Source organism: Antechinus flavipes, chromosome 3, assembly GCF_016432865.1.
Source record: "Antechinus flavipes isolate AdamAnt ecotype Samford, QLD, Australia chromosome 3, AdamAnt_v2, whole genome shotgun sequence".
NCBI classification, from domain to species: domain Eukaryota; kingdom Metazoa; phylum Chordata; class Mammalia; order Dasyuromorphia; family Dasyuridae; genus Antechinus; species Antechinus flavipes.
This window is the reverse complement of record NC_067400.1, coordinates 609,381,748-609,398,427: the sequence shown is the minus strand read 5'-3', so window position 1 is coordinate 609,398,427 and position 16,680 is coordinate 609,381,748. Positions and strand designations below refer to the sequence as shown.

The 16,680-nt window shown below is 35.0% G+C and overlaps 1 protein-coding gene across 1 annotated transcript in view; it reads right to left on the bottom strand.

Moving 5' to 3' along the window:
• Positions 1 to 16,680, bottom strand: part of GNB1 (G protein subunit beta 1) — a 111,583-nt gene that overhangs the window by 30,093 nt on the left and 64,810 nt on the right. The window contains exon 3 of the mRNA XM_051988789.1: positions 2,500 to 2,605. Within this exon, the coding sequence (XP_051844749.1) occupies positions 2,500 to 2,556 (57 nt within the window). The 5' untranslated portion in view covers positions 2,557 to 2,605. The remainder of the gene's footprint in view (positions 1 to 2,499; positions 2,606 to 16,680) is intronic.

Below are 16,680 nucleotides of genomic sequence, written 5' to 3'. Positions count from 1 at the left end.
TCAGAAAAGGGAAATTTTTTTAGAAAGATAGGATTTAGGGGGCAGCTAGTTAGTTGGTGTGGTGGATAGAGCAATAGCCTTGATGTCAGGAGAACATGAGTTCAAATCCGACTTCAGACACTAAACACTTCCTGGCTATGTGACCCTGGGCAAGTCACTTAATCCTAATTGCCTCAGCAAAAAAAAAAAAAAAAGATAGGGTTTAAAAAAATCACATTTTTGTTAGGTTGAATGGTTTTGTGTTGCTAAACACATTTAATATATGACAATATATATTCTGGACATTAATCAGCATGTAAAAACAGACATGGAAGGTACAAATGCTGAACCAGAAATGCACTTGGGCAGAGGTCTTGGCGCTATAGAGTATATAAACGCATCCATTCTGTTTTCCTTATTTTACTGAGCTACATTCTGATGCAGTTTCATGCTGAGGCTTTAATATAATCTTGTTATCAGAAGCAAAGGAATTTTTATAAGTCTCATCTTATATGATGATAGTTATCTGGTATTCAAATGAATAGGTTCCTCCCTAGTCCTTTAGTACATACTTCCTCACCTTTATTTGCTGCTCCCTTAGTTTCTCTATGATAGGTTGTAATATTACAAACACACCCAGACCAATAAAGAGGACCACTGAAAAGAATAGATTTAGGATCTGAAGGGACTTTATAAAAGGCATCCAGTCCAAGCACAAGAAGTTAGCTGCTGTGCCCCAATCAGAAGTAATTTGTCACATAGAAAGAAGCAGAAGGGGATTTGAACCCAGTTCCTTTAATTCAAAACCTTTTGTGCTTTCCATTATAGTACAGATCATTTCTCCCAACCTTGAGTCTTATTTTGACAATGCAGATTATATTATGAATTCATCAATATAAAAGTGATATACATGAACCAGACAGTTCAGATAAATTCAAAGAGAACTGAGGGCTAGTAAACATTTTCAGTTCCAGAAATCGATTTACATGCATTGATACTGTTACTTCCCTGCCAAGTCTTTCCTTTCCTACTGCTTATCATACCATTATGATAATATCATCTATTTGTAGTGTAAACATTCCTATAAATATAGGTATGGGAGTGTAAAGTGAGAACAGCACAAAATTACATTTTAGATTTATGCCTTCTTTTAACTTAGCTTAACATTTTGCACATCAGAGGCACATGTTATGTGAATACTACTAATTTAAAAAAGGGTACCTTGCATTAAGAGTATTAAATAAAAACTGCTATTCAAGCTAAATTTGAGTTTATTTAAAAACATATCTCTCACTTTATACAACACATAGATCCTTGAAAAGAGATGTGGAAATGAATTTAATCTGATCTTCACTTGGAAATGACTCCTGATACTAGAGCTTTAATATTCTTAATCTCTGGCAACTTCCTTAAGTAGGAAATTCCTGCATGTGGAAATTCTTTAATAAAGACCTTTTGATTCATCTGCGATTTAGGTTTGAAAATCTGTGTATCAAGGTCTTTCAAAGACACATGGTTTGTAAAGCCAAACATTTTAAATACTGCTGCTAACTTTGCCAAGTGTTTCCATCTGTATTTTGTTCCTTCTCTCAGAATTAAAAACTCTCAGATGGGTGGATTCAAACATAGGGGAATCCAGCTGGTAGTTTTTTGTTGCTTTTCAGTTGCATCTGACTCTGTATGATCCCATGGGGGATTTTTCTTGGAAAAGATGTAGAGGGCTTTGCCATTTCCTTCTCCAGCTTATTTTACAGATGAGGGAACTGAGACAATGACAGTTAAAGGGCCTTGCCCAGGGTCATGCAGCTAGGAAGAGGCGCGATCTGAACTCAGGAAGCTGAGTCTTCCTGACTCTAGGCCTGTGTATTGTTAGAAAGGCCAGAGTTCAAACCTGAGCTCAGTCACTTACTATGATCCTAGATAGATCACTTAACCTCCATCTAATCTAATGGGGAAGGGAATGGCAAATCACCCCAACATCTTTGCCAGAAAAAGGACAGTTGGTCCACAGGGTCACAAAGAATCAGACCTAACTGAACAACTGGGAAAAGTAGGTGGCACAGAAGACACAGCACCAGACCTGAGCTCAGGAGACTCATTTTCTGAGTTCAAATCTAGCCTCAGACACTTACTGGCTGTGTGACTCTGGGTAAGTCACTTCCCCTGTCTGCCTCAGTTTCCTATCTGTAAAATGAGCTGGAAAAGGAAATGGCAGACCGCTCCAGTATCTCTGCCAAGAAAATCTAAAATGCGATTCATGAAGAATAGGCTTGTCATAATAGAGAATAAAACAGCTGAGGCTAAATACCGAACATGACAAGGAAGTACTTTGAAATGTTAAAGAAATCCATGTTTACTCAGGATATCCAATTCACTAGAAGAGAGACTCTAACATCTTGGGTAAATCCCTCCTTTTCTTTTTTTATGCAAACAATCACAAAATTTTCCTGGAAAGGATAAAAATGGCTCCAATATATGAATGATAAACAAGTTTGAAGACACAGATGCTTAGTTACGTACTCTAATTTGGTTTTTCAGTTGTTCGGCCTCCTGCCGTAACTGGTCAAGCTCACTCATTTTCTGATCTTAAAGATTTGCTTTGCAGACACCTCCAAGACTCACAGATCTGAAAAAGAAACACGGACACAAATGAATATAAATACCGACTGGCTTAACAAAGGACAGACAAATATTTTGTCATGGCTGAGTACAATTTGACACTTAGTTTTGGCTTCATAACCCAGCTTGTGTATGTATGTGCAAGCACATGCTTTGCCACTGCTCATGAACATGTTATAAAACAGTAACAGAATAGTCCTATAGATTGAAAAATGTGGTGATGATATCTTTGCTTCCTTTTCAAATTTCTATTTTATTCAAAAATGCTTTCTAGATTTGTACCAGGTACCACAGGTTGACTGATTTCAAAATGTCTCTGTCTTCATCGATATGAATACTTACTTGTAATCTCAAGCCCTTATCAGACTATTCATAGGTTCTGTGGCCAAAAAAATTAATCGCCTTGTGTCCAACTTAATGGTAATTAATTTTCTGCAAGTAGTTAAACTAGTGTTCAATGGATAGCTTGTTGCCAAACTCAGACAGGAAGACTCCCTAGCTTGGAAGAATTTACCAGAGCTTGCAATCCTTGGGAACAATCGTTGGAAACATATAGTCCTCACCACATCATGGTGACACATCAGCAATTTAGAAGAGGGTATTATATTATATAAGTAAAAAATAATGAACTCAAGAAAATCATTTACGTGGAGCGATGTGCAAGTAATGAAACTCTGTTTCAGATTCATTTAAATAAAACCCAAAGTAACAGGTAAATTATTTTGGATAATGTTCATTAGATAACACACAAACATATATATGTACTTGTTACAGTTACATATTTATATGTATACTTCTCTCCCCACTGGAACACCAGCTCCTTGTGACTATCTCATGCCATGTACTTATACCTTAACATTATAACTGGCACACAAGAGGTACTGATAACGCCTTTTCCTGTCTGAAAATCTTGAACAGTAGGTGGGCATAAAAAACAAGAGTCAACTTGGACAATTTGGTGGAGTAGCATTACTTTTTTGGAAAACTCAATTTTGGGGAATGTCACCGAGAAATCTAGGCAACATTGAGTTTTGGAATCAAGAAACATTCCCCTCATCCTCCCCATCCCAAGTGGAAAAGACTACTTAGCAGCCAAAAGAAATATGGAATTGTAGAGATGTCTTGACCTTCCAGGTCCAATCACCCCTTCCTGTGTCAAGTCTAAGAACTGAAGCTTTTATCTTTTTCTCACAGGTGAACCAACCTCTCAGGCTTCTTATTATTATTCTTATTAGCTCAACCTCCAGTGCCTGGCATACAGTAAATTCTTAAATTTAGCTAAGTCAAGCCAAAATTCAGCTTATTCGAATTCTAGCATCTGAGGTCCTCTACAATCTGGTCTTCCCTTACATTCCCAAGCCCGTTCCCATTCATATATGTTGTAGATGAACTGGATTATTAGCTATTTCCTAGTTTCATTATCATTCAGGATTTTTGCATATGTCCATTTTCCAGGGTAGGACCAAGAACACTGGACTCAGGGTTGATTGCGGCTCTGTGCTTACTGCCTGTTTAACTTTGATAACTCCAGAAGTCCTGGTTTTCATATCTGTAAAATGAAAGAGCTGGATGAGATAACTTCAAGTCTGAGTCAATTCTAAGTCTATGAGTCCATGTGACATAACTGTTGAAATCCTTCACCTTCTTCAGTCCAGATAGCACTAACTTCCCAAAACCTCCTAGTGAGAAATCTTATTCCCATCCTAACACTCATGTTTCTTTTGAATTTTGATATCCCACCTATCATTTTCTGCTTTGTATACATGTTATTTCTTGTCTTAAATTGTAAGTTCCTTGAGGGGCAGGACCTGTTTTCATCATATTCTTGGGATCATAAGATTTTTAGATATTAACATTTTTCATTTTTGAGGATTGTAGTGTGGGATGAGGACAATTAGAGCTTCCAGTTTTGTTTTGTTTTTAAGTCAGCTAAATAAGTCTGATCAGACAATTCTTTTTTTCTATCCAAATTTCCCTGTAACCAGGCCATTATTCAAAGACATTCAAATAACTGTTAATATTTCTTCCATTGTTAAGAATTATTAAAAAGGGGAGAATACAATATCTAGCTTTCAGCATTTCCTATCTTCTCAGCTTCATCAAAGATATAAGTGAAACTATTCAGTAAATTATCAGGGAACAATAAGTTCCCTTAAATGAGACCATCTAAGTATTTTATTGCTAGTGATCAGAGCACTTTATACTGTATAAAACAACCTGTTTCTGAGGCTTCATTTATCTTTACCTCAGGAGAATATAACACCTTTTACTACTTCTATACTCCATGGAGTTCTCCCCTTCATTGATTTCAAGAATGCCACACTGCCCCGATTTTCTCCTAACTTTTCTAATATCTTTACAGCTTCCTCTTCTTGATTTATTAATGGTTACTTCCCAGAAAAGAACCAACAATGCAACTCATGACCAAATATATCTATAGATCTATATATCTACATATGGTGAACTAGTAAACCAAAACTTAATTTGGCAAATTTGAACTCAGCAGTGTCATGGAGATTAAGTGGATTAAAACTCACAATTAGAATATGGCCCTGTACAGTTCTATATACAAAAGAAAAACTTGGAGGATGAGGATTATAAGGTAAAATAGCATTGTCTATTGAGAAGACATCCTTGTGAGAAGAAATCTAAGAACAAGAACAGAAAACATACGGGTAAAGATCAAAAGAGACAGAAACAGAAGGAATATTGTCATTAGAGTTTACTATAGACCACTTAGACAGAAAGAGGAAAAATTAAAAAAAATATTTGTGAATAAATCACAAAGCTAACACAAAGGAGTGATGAAGGACGTCATAATTTTCTAGACTTTTATTGTGTCTCTCTCCAAAAGAGAGAAAAATTGAAGGAGGCAATGAGGAGACAGTCTTTTGAAATAAGATTTTTATCAAAAAGAATAAACTAGTTGCTAGAGTGAAAGTGAGGGTAGGTCTTACAACATATGATTCTCTACATGACATACTCTAGGATTTGGGAAGACTGTAGGAAGTCTTATATATTAATTTTATTAAAGCTTTTAATTTATAAAACATATGGATGGATAAATTTTTCAACACCGACCCTTGTAGAATCTTCTGTTCCAAATTTTCCCTTCCTTACCTCCACTAGATGACAGATAGTCCAATACATGTTAAATATATTAAAATACATGTTAAATCCAATCTATGTATCCATATTTACAGTTATTTTGCTGCACAAGAAAAATTGGATTAAGAAGGAAAAAAAAAAACTGAGAAAGAAAACAAAATACAAGCAAACAACAACAGAAAGAGTGAAAATGCTATGTTGTAGTCCACACTCTTTCCCCATATTTTCTCTATGGGTGTAGATGGCTCTCTTCATCACTGAACAATTGGAACTGGTTTAAATTATCTCACTGTTGAAGAGATCCATGTCCAACAGAATTGATCATCATATAATCTTGCTGTTGCCGTGTATAATGATCTGATTCTGCTCATTTCACTCAGCATCAGTTCATATAAGTCTTTCCAGGCCTCTCTGAAATCATTCTGCTTTTCGTTTCTTATAGAACAATAATATTCCATAACATTCAGATACCATATCTTATTCAGCCATTCTCCAATTGATGGATATCCACTCAGTTTCCAGTTTTTTGCCACTACAAAGAGGGCTGTCACAAACATTTTTGCATATGTGGGTCCCTTTCCCTCCTTTAAGATCTCTTTGGGATATAAACCCAGTAGAAACACTGCTGAATCAAAGGGTATGCAGAGTTTGATAACTTTTTGAGTACAGTTATAAATTGCTCTCCAGAATAGTTGGATCCGTTCACAGTTCCACCAACAATGTTTTAGTGTTCCAGTTTTCCCACATCCTCTTCAACATTCGTCATTATCTTTTCCCGTTAATAATAGTGTTCTTTTGGTGATAACATGACTACAAATCAAGGAATATTTGTTTGCAAAAAAGTGAAGTTGAGGCTGACCCCTAAAACAGGCACATGGATGCACAAGAAACAAAAGACAATTTAAAGAAGAGAAAGTATTGTAGAGGACATCATCAATGAAACAACTGGAAAAAATGATGGGTCAGTCTCACTGTGAGGATAAATTGATGTCCACTCCATGTTAACAGGTTAACAAAGTCCCTTTGAAGACAGAAAGAATCTCACCTGACCTTTTAGAACCTCATTTTCCTCATATGGTTAATGTGAATGATACTGGTAGTATGATTTTTGGTGGAACAGTAGATTGGCAAAAATGTTTTGGAAATCAATAAGACAATGAATAGTCAAAGTCATAAAAAGGTTTTATTTACTCAAAATATTGACAATGATATATATATGTGTATATATATATATATATATAGTAAAAAATGTAGATGCCTAGAAAAATGACTGAATAAATCATGATTTAATCAATGAAATAATATAAACAGTACATAACAAAGCTTACACGTAAATGTTGAAGGATCTACCAGGAATGTGCCTAAGTGTACTACATGTGCACTGACCCCAACAGTATCTCCAAAGAAAATAAAATCAAAGGCAATAGAGATTCAAAACGATCTGGAAAGCTATATGGGGCAGGGGGAGAGGGAAAAGAAAAAGAAAGTAGCACTATTCTGTTGTATTGTTTGTTCAATAATATGCTATGAATTTTATGTAAGATTATATATATTTTTAGCTAATTGTTACTAAGCTTATAATAAAAAATATACTATGTGGATACCTAAAAAAGATACCTATATAGAATCTTATATAACAATGCAAAAAACACTGATACAAAAGTTATGTTTTAGGAAAAGATGAATTTGATTTTGTACAAGTTGAGTTTGAGGTACTAATGGTAGCTTCAGGAATGAGTAAAAGCATTTTATAAGCTTCAAATAGCACTACGTACATTAGAGGTGTCAACTATTACCTCTTCTAGATTCACATGTTGAAAGTCTTAGTGGTTTTCTTCTTTATCTTTCATGTACGCCATGTCCTGTCAATTCTGCCTCAACTAATTCTCTCCAATTCCCATTGCCAACAGTGCAGTGCAGCTTTATTACTACTCATTTGGATTATTACTGAACCTTCTAAATTGATTTTTCCTTCTCTCCTTTCCTTGCCTTCTAATCTATCCATCACTATTACTGTTGAGATTTAACTTCTTTAGGCATATATCTGGCTGCCTATCTTATGCACAACAGGATTCTATTCAAAACCTTTCAGAAGCTCTATTACTTATATTATTATTATCAACTCACATTGCAAAACACTTTTTCAAAACAACCACATAAGGTCAGTAGTACAAGTATTATTATGCACATTTTACAGATAAAAAACAAATTCTGAAAGATTATTTTAATCAAGTCAAAAGTGTAAACCCTGCTTTTTTAAAGGTCAAGCATATTGCTAAACTCTGGGATACAAAGAAAAGCAAAAACAATTTCTGCCTTCAAGAAGCTCCCAGTCTAATGCAGGAGACAACAAGCAGATAAGTTACAAACAAGATATATATGGAATAAATTGGAGGTAATCCTAGAAGGAAGGCACTAATAACTAATAAGGGGACAGATAAATGTTTCCTATAGAAAATAAACAGGAAGTGGAGAAGACAGAAAATTCAATGCCCTGGAGCAGTTAGGGAAAGAAAGTGCCTGGAGCCAAGAGGTTAAGATTGAAGAAGGCTGGAAAGGTAAGAAGGGTCCAGGTTATGAAGAGCTTTAAAGGGCCTCCCAAAGGATTTATATCTGGGAGTACAAAGGGGAGTCACTGGGGTAAAACAAGGATGGGTGACACTTTAGAAAGATGACATGATTTGTTTCTGATCTCATTGCGGGCAGTCTACATATTACAATATTGACTTTCTCATGGCTTCAGGCTACCATTCAAGATGCCCCACAATCCCATTCCCCTTTTACATTTTCAGTCACATTTTAATTCTTATTTCGCACTGTTTATCCCACAAATTGAACGACTTACAGTCCCTTTATACCTGCCTGGTTCCTCACATCTGCCCTTGTTCATGTCCCTTCTTTGCCTAGAAGTCCCTTTCTCTCTATCTTTTCCAGACCTTGCCCATTGAAACTGTTTTGAAGAAAATACTTCTTAGGCACTTTCTTAGTTTTTATAAGAATTGGATATGTGTAACAACCTCCTACTAGATCGTAAGCTTCATAAAAACTGAGACTTAAGTTTTATTCAGTCTTTGTTTCTCTCTCAGCACCTGGCGTAGTACCAGATTACCATAAAGTCCAAAGTGTTTACACACCAAATCTTATATCTGTGGGTGTATAAGAAATCGAATGGAATAAGAATGTACTTGTTAATGGAACAAATACAGAAAGGGTACTTACTGTTAGCATATTCTATTTTAGAAGCTATCTTCAAACTTAAAGCTTCCATCAATCTAAATATGACCTTGTAAAGTAAGATTTTACTCCTGACGTAATAAAAACTAACCACCATCCATGATTCTATGTTTGTTACTTTACAATCATCTATTTGAACTTTACAAATTTACTTTAAAAACATATTTAATAGGATTTTTCAGAGGGCAGAGAAGCTCAATTTCAGAAGCTAGTTGTCTATTTCTGTCCTGACTTAACAGAGAAAAAATATTTTGTTTGCATGATAGAGCATTAATAAGAGTTATCTCCACAGGTGGGCACTTAATAAATTCAATATGACATAACTATTCATCCATCAGCAGAGCCTCAAAAACTTCCTCTTAAATACATCAACTCCCCTACCTGTGTAGAATGGTTTTTAAATCACAAAAAGGGCATGACAGAAAGTTGAGAATAGATCTATTTTCCTCTATTGGCTAATTTAGACTAGATAATGGGATACTGAAGAAGAATCTACTGCCAGTTTTTTCCCCCCTGAAATTCAGAACTATATATGAGTTAATTCTGCTTTGTGCTAAAGGGTACACCTTCAAATTAAAAAAAAAAAAAAATCATCATTATGCTTTTTATTGTTACAGTGCTTACCACAGAGACTCAAGCATAAAATACAATGGTTTTATCTTTAGGAATAGTGGTGCTGGGAATAATTTTAATCAGGATTATTTTAAAATCAGGGATAATCTTTAAAAAGACATGCGAGCCTGGATGGTTAGCAGAGTTGATTAGAGTATGACTAACGAGGCCAAGGTCACAGATTTGATCACTCTCTTAGGCAGATAATTTTTGGAGCTACAGACTACACCTCTAACTCTGGTTAGCCCTATTTCTGGGCTGAGGCAAGGGTACTCATAGAGTACCACGAATACTGGGGTAATCTATTACTACCCTGAAAATTAATGCAACGTCAATATTACATTGAAAATTAGTTTTTCACTTTCATATGAAGGGCAGTACAAAAAAACAAAATAAAACTCAATAAAAAATTGGCCACAAACACCTCCAATTCTCATAAGCTGTTGCTCACCCTCCATATTCAATCAGGTGAGAAAATCCACATTTTTAATATGTTGTGCTCCTTTCCACTCATATGGTCTGTTCCACCTCTTGCCTAGAGTGCAGTAGTCTACACTACTATAGCTTTGGTAACCTGCCCACAGGTGCTCTCCTTTTCAATCTATCCTTCACTCAAATACCAAATGAATATTTCTAAAGAACAGATCTCAAAGACATGACCTAGAAGCCTCTTTTAGAACCTGGATGACATGATACCTAAGGTCCCACCCAAATCCAGAACAATAATTCTATAAACCAAGTCATCCCCAATTCCAAATACTTCAGTGGTTTCTGACTATCTCTAAGAGAAAACAAACAAAGCCCCATGTTAACCCAGGTAGCTTTCCTATGATCTAGCTTCCCAGTCCTGTCTACATACTTTTTCCCTTTGCCACACTCTTGGTTCCAGTTGGCTTAGTTGCTCCTGGTCCACTCTGAAACACATTCTCTCTCGATCCTGGCTTTTGCTTGTCTGGAAAAGCCCCCAGTGCTCAGCTACCTTGAAGAATCTTTAGGGTCCTTCAAGGCACAACAGGGCTATCACACTCCTACAGAGGAAATTCCTGAGCTGGCCCTTTTAGGTTCCTTTGTATTTACTTTTTTGTGTGTTGTGTTGTGTTGTGTTGTGTCTCTCTCTCTCTGAGAACATAAGCTCCTTGAAGGCAGAGCATATCCTTTCTTTGTATCCTTAGGGCCTCATGTAGTGGGTGTTGGAGGCTTAACAAATGTTTGTTGTATTAAATTCAGAGAGTTCATTTCTTTCTGTATGACTCTTATCTTGAAGAAATTTACCCCCTAATGAGGGAAAGGCTATCATCCACCAACATTTCCTTTTACAAAAAATAAAAACCTGCATCAATCTAATAGTATAGGCCCAACTAAGCCTGCTACAGAAACTAGTGAGATTAGCATTTTCTTTTCCTATAACAAAATTATTTAACTTAGATGAATAGTTTCATATAGGAAAAAAATTGTTTTGATATTTAAAAATGCAGCTAAATTATTTAATAAATAGCGACTTATGATGTCCCCAAACAAGCAAATCAATCTCCAAACCTCTCACAAGCCCTCAGGTGAAGATAATATTGTACCACAAACTACAAATATGAATTTGTTCACCTTGTCCCTGGGAATAAAGAGGACAATTTATATAGACTTAGATTTTACTCACTTTCAGTCTGTTCTATTTCTTGTCACCATCCCTTGTTCTCCAGAGCTTTAGGAAAGCTGTACTATCACGTTTATGTAGATGTAGATTTCTTTGCTCTTCCAGTTCCAATGTCACTGTTAAGCTCTAAGAGTGATGAATCAGCGCCCTTAGATGTTCAAATCCACTAAGACAAATTCTGCTGAGAGTCTTAAATAGTCTGCTCTCCTTTCTGACCCATATTTATCACCATGTTTTATTTTTCCTTGCTTTTAAGATACTTTCCATTAGAAACTTCATTCACCAGTGTAACGGCAAGCCATGGAAATGAAGTGATTTGCCTCTCTTTGGACTGGCCTGAGAACTGTGTCTCTGAGCCACCCTATATTAGTTTGCAGTTTGGTGAAACTTCAGACAAATGTAAGGGGAATGCCTAATGGAACTGCAAATGAGCAACTGAGCTTGCACCCCAACTCTGGCTCTATGGGGCTTCCTTAATTTAAGTACTATGAACTGGAGTTAGTAGGACCAGACATTTCCAAGGTTCCTTCCAGATCCAAATATATCATGATCCTATCTTTTCCTCAGCTACTTTACAGGGAATTCAAACTCTTCTATAGGAGTTTATTTATTATCCTAACAAGTAAAATTTCTCTAAGAACCACCTCCCTCTCTTCACTAGCAGTCATGACCACCATAATTCAGGTCTTTAGTATCTCTCACTGAAATAACTTAATTATTGGTCTTCCAATTCATCCTATTCCAGACCATTCTCCACCTTGATTCCAAAGTGATTTCTTTTTTTTTCTTTCTTATTTGAATTGTAATACAATTCATTGAAATAGTATTAGGATACTGTCTTTATTTGAGACTTGAGTAGTAATTCCTCTTTTTCAAAGAGGGAATAGAATATTCAAAGAATTTCAATAAGAATATTCCTACCAGAGATATAACCCTAAGTTTACCATAAATGAGACACATACCTACTTGGCAATTACCACCTCCTATACAAGGATTGGCAGATAGATGTTATAGGTTACTCAATATTTCTGGGAATCATGGAAATTTGACAGCACATACTCAAATCCAACTAGACATGTAAATATTTCTAGCATTTTTGTTTGTAATCAATTGCAATCAATGTTTTTAGTGCCACTTGGTGTGCTGCTTTTTATTAATAAGTACTATATGTTATAATGTAGCCTAAAATCACAATGGTGAAATCTATTTAAATTGATAAAATTTTATTCAAAATTCATAATTTTTCAATATATAAAAGTAAAATACGTATCTTCTGAGTATCTGTTTTGCTCAGTTTTTCTATTCTTAATCAGTAGGCTCAATCAAATTTAAAGAGCAAAATGTGCTTGTAAATAAAAAGATAACATTTAGGTAAGATTGTTGAAACCTAAGAATAATAATCAAGAACAAAGCATTTGTCTACATGAAAACTTCCTTACAATGTTTGGGCAATTTATACTTACTACTGTTGCATACTACTGATTAAAGACTAACAATAATACTCTTATGTTAGTTCTAACAGAAAATAAACACGATTTAACTAATTTGTTTCCTTCAGACACAATATAACTTTTGTATTCTAAATTTTTTCACCAGTCTTCCAGTACCATGTCGCTGTATTCCCAGCTTATGTCTTTAAACTTGCCAAGATGACAGCTCATTTTGAGGCAAGTTCTAGAAATCATGTCTGCATGAAGTACATTTCTCACTGACCACTTTAGTTTCCTGAAGCACACAGCATTTCCCTTTAATCCTACATGACATTATACTGGCAATTTCTGAAGAGAAAAATAGAGGTAAGCTACAAAACTACAAATAAAATTCGGCTTTTAATATTAAAATGTTACTTAGGTCTAAACACTATAGACAACAAGGTAAAGAATCTAACTATGAGTGAAAAAGGCTACCGTGGTTAATACTGTATGTTCCTGCAATTTTAAATAGGAGGAGGAAAAAGATGAGATTGAAGTAGAATAATACTTTCAACCAAAATATCTAAATGAAATAAGAACTGGCTAATAACCATTCTGCAGGTAAAGTCAAAATTCACTGGAAAAATATTTGTGATTAATTTACAAGCCATTTTTATTCACACCAGAAAGGTGCTACAATTAAAGAATGTTGTTACTGGCTCCCATTTTACAGCCATTCAGGTGCAATTAAACTCAGACATTTTGGTCTCTTGGTTTCTAAGCTCCTTGATAGGTGGGGCTGCTGCCTCGTATTGTCTTACCCCTCCCCATTGCAGAGACCCTTCCTCCCCCTCTCTTCTCCTCTTGTGAGACAAGCAGTCCTAGGTCAGAATAATTCCAGGGGCTTGATATGCTGCAGTCTTGGAGTTGGCTCCTAGGGGAGCTTAACAGACCAGGCAGCTCACACAAGCAAAGGTTCCAGACCAGGTCACCCCAGAGGGCTCCTAACACACAGTGTAGGGCTGGGTAGCAATTTTAAAAATACAAGCATAATCACATCACACTCTCTATTCAATATTCTCCAGAGGTACCCTATTAGCTCTGGGGTTGAATACGAATGTGCCCCTCCACAAGCCAGCCTCATCCTCTTTCTGGTCTTATTAGTTATCACTTCTCTTTACACACAGAAGAATCAATCTCCCCACCAGGGCATAGAGACGGGAGCTAGGGGACACTCCGGGTAAGGAACAGGATACCCGGCATGTCCACTAGCTCCTATCTCTATGCCTTTGGACTGGTTATTTCTAATGCCTGGAATGCAACATCACCTCCCCTCTCTGCCTCAAAATCCCCAATTTCTACAGAATCTGTCTTGCTCTTACCAGCTTCTGATAGCTTTTCTGTCAGACCATTTTATACTTGTTTTGTAGCTGTCTTTTTCTACTACCTGCTGTCCTTCCTTGCTAACTGGTAGCTCCTCAAGGAGAGGGACTATTCTACTTTGTCTACATCCTTAACACCATGCAAACTCCCTCGCACATAAGTAGGCACCAAATAAATGCTTATTGAATGATATTCCCTGGAGGTTATTCTAGTGCTATTCACAAAATATGGTGCTTCTCCATTTTATATTATGAATTACTAGAATGATTTAAAAATTAAGCAAAAAATATAAAGAAGCCAACCAAAATAAAGACAAAAGGCCAAAAAAACCCAGAAACAGAATACAAAGAAAACAATAACTACATTAACAGTTACAGTGAGACAAAATAATATAAACAAATAATTTCCTTGGGTTGTTTTTCTAATATAAAAATTATAAATTACATAAAATATAGTTTATTAGCAAAACCTTAACCTTGCTAGAAAAGTGATTTTCTCAAAGTAGAACATTTTTTTAAAATAAATTTTCCTTTCAATTAATTTTTGGTGGGACTTTTCTATACCAACAAGATAGAACATACTCAAATATGCTACTGACCCAATATATCAATGAATGGATTGTTGTCTTCTACTGATTTTCATTTGCCTATTCTTCACTGAGAACACTAATGAGAGCTAAAGATAAAGTCAGGTGAATCAATACAATTTTTTTTGGTATTCAGTTAATTTGCTAATTTGAGGGTGGATTAGACTGTTTGGGCCATACAGCTCTCACGCTCTAATGCAGAAATTCATAACCATTTTTATGTGATAGACCCCTCTGAGCAGATTAGTACTCAGAATCTTTTCAAATGCATAAAATATACTGGATTAGAAAGAAAATTAATTATATCAAAAGACAGTTTAAATAAAAGTTTGTTGTTACTGCTTTTATTAACCTACAACAAAAATAAGTCAGAAGGTCAGAAACAAATGGAAAAGCAGTCCCTCACATACAATTCTTACAAAATTCTTTTCCTATGAACTAATGAATTCATTCATTCAATGGGATGCTCTTATTCTTAAAAACAACAATAATGAGATTTTTTTAAACATATAAAACAAGTACTTAGACTGTCCAAGAACCAGATAACGTAATACTTAATTTAGTAAAAGGGGAAGAAACTCCCAAATAGTTCAACTGCTAATATTTATAGGTTTACTAATACTAAGGACATTTTAAAACTCTATCCATAATAGCTATTATGTCACTATTTCTGAATATATATCACCTATCCTATGATTATTCCAACCTTGATGTGAACCTGCTGTTTACTTTAATTCAATACATCTATTTCAAAGATTTGTATGTTTTAAAAAATTATAATCAGAAAACAAACATGCATATATATGTGTTGTGTGTATGTAGAATCTAATAAATTACTTGATGGACAGCAGAACTGCAATTTTATTGACATCTAAGTTCTCCAAGTATAAGTCACTTCTAACAACTTTGGTTAGACAATTAATATTTAACCTACTCAATTTTATATACACAAAGGCTTTAAAAAAAAAAGTTAACATTCTTATATTGGTTGTCCTAAAATTTTTACAACTTATAAAACTTCTCTGAACTTAAAATTCCTAGGCCAGATAGGATATTTTATGATATATAAAAGAATTCATGTTTGTTATGTAGATTTTTTAAAAATCTGATAACATTAGTTTAAAACTTATCTTGTGAATTTTGTTGCCTGAGATTTAAGTCTATAAAATGGCATTCACAAAATCTCTACAAATAAGAGTGATCACTTGAAACTTTAGTGCTGCAGTCTGAATACAAATGTAGAAACAATTTCACTTTAGGGCAAGCCAAATCTATCTATCTATTTTTATTGAAGCTTTTTATTTTCAAAACATATGCAAGGACAAATTTTCAACATTGACCCTAGCAAAACCTTTTGTTCCAATTTTTCCCTCCCTTCCTCCACCTCCCCTCTCTACATGGCAAGTAATTCAATATAAGTTAAACATGATAAAAATATTATAAATCCAAAATACATATTTATGCACAAGAAAAATTAAATCAAAAAGAAAGAAAAATGAGCAAGACAATAAAATTCAAGCAAACAACAATAAAAGACATGAAAATGCTATGTTGTGATCCAAACGCAGTTCCCACAGTCCTTTCTCTGGGTGTAGGTGGCTCTCATCATTACAAAATCATTGAAATTGGGCTGAATCATCTCATTATTGAGAAGAGTCACGTCTATCAAAATTGATCATCATATAATCTTGCTGGCAAACCAAATTTGAATCAGCATACTAGCTACTAGTTTAAAAACCTTTCATGAATTTTAATACTAGAAACGAAGTTTCCTCATAAATCTTTAAAAAGATTATACATCAATTCCAAACTTACCTCAGTTTCCCTTGAACCTGATAGTAGGTCTTTTCAAAAAAAAATTCTTATAAATAAAGAACTCAACAGTTTCTTCACCAGGGTCAAATGAAATGGTTGCCAGCAGGCTGAATATACTAATTGGGTCTCTGCCTCAAGTCTAAATCCTCTTAATCTTGTTGACCAAAGGAAAAAAAAATCTTGTCATTAATTCTTACTTTGAAAGACATCTAAGTGAAAGCCTAGTGGGGTAGATTATACTTCAATGACCCAAACTTCTAATTTTGTTCTCTTAAAAAGCATAA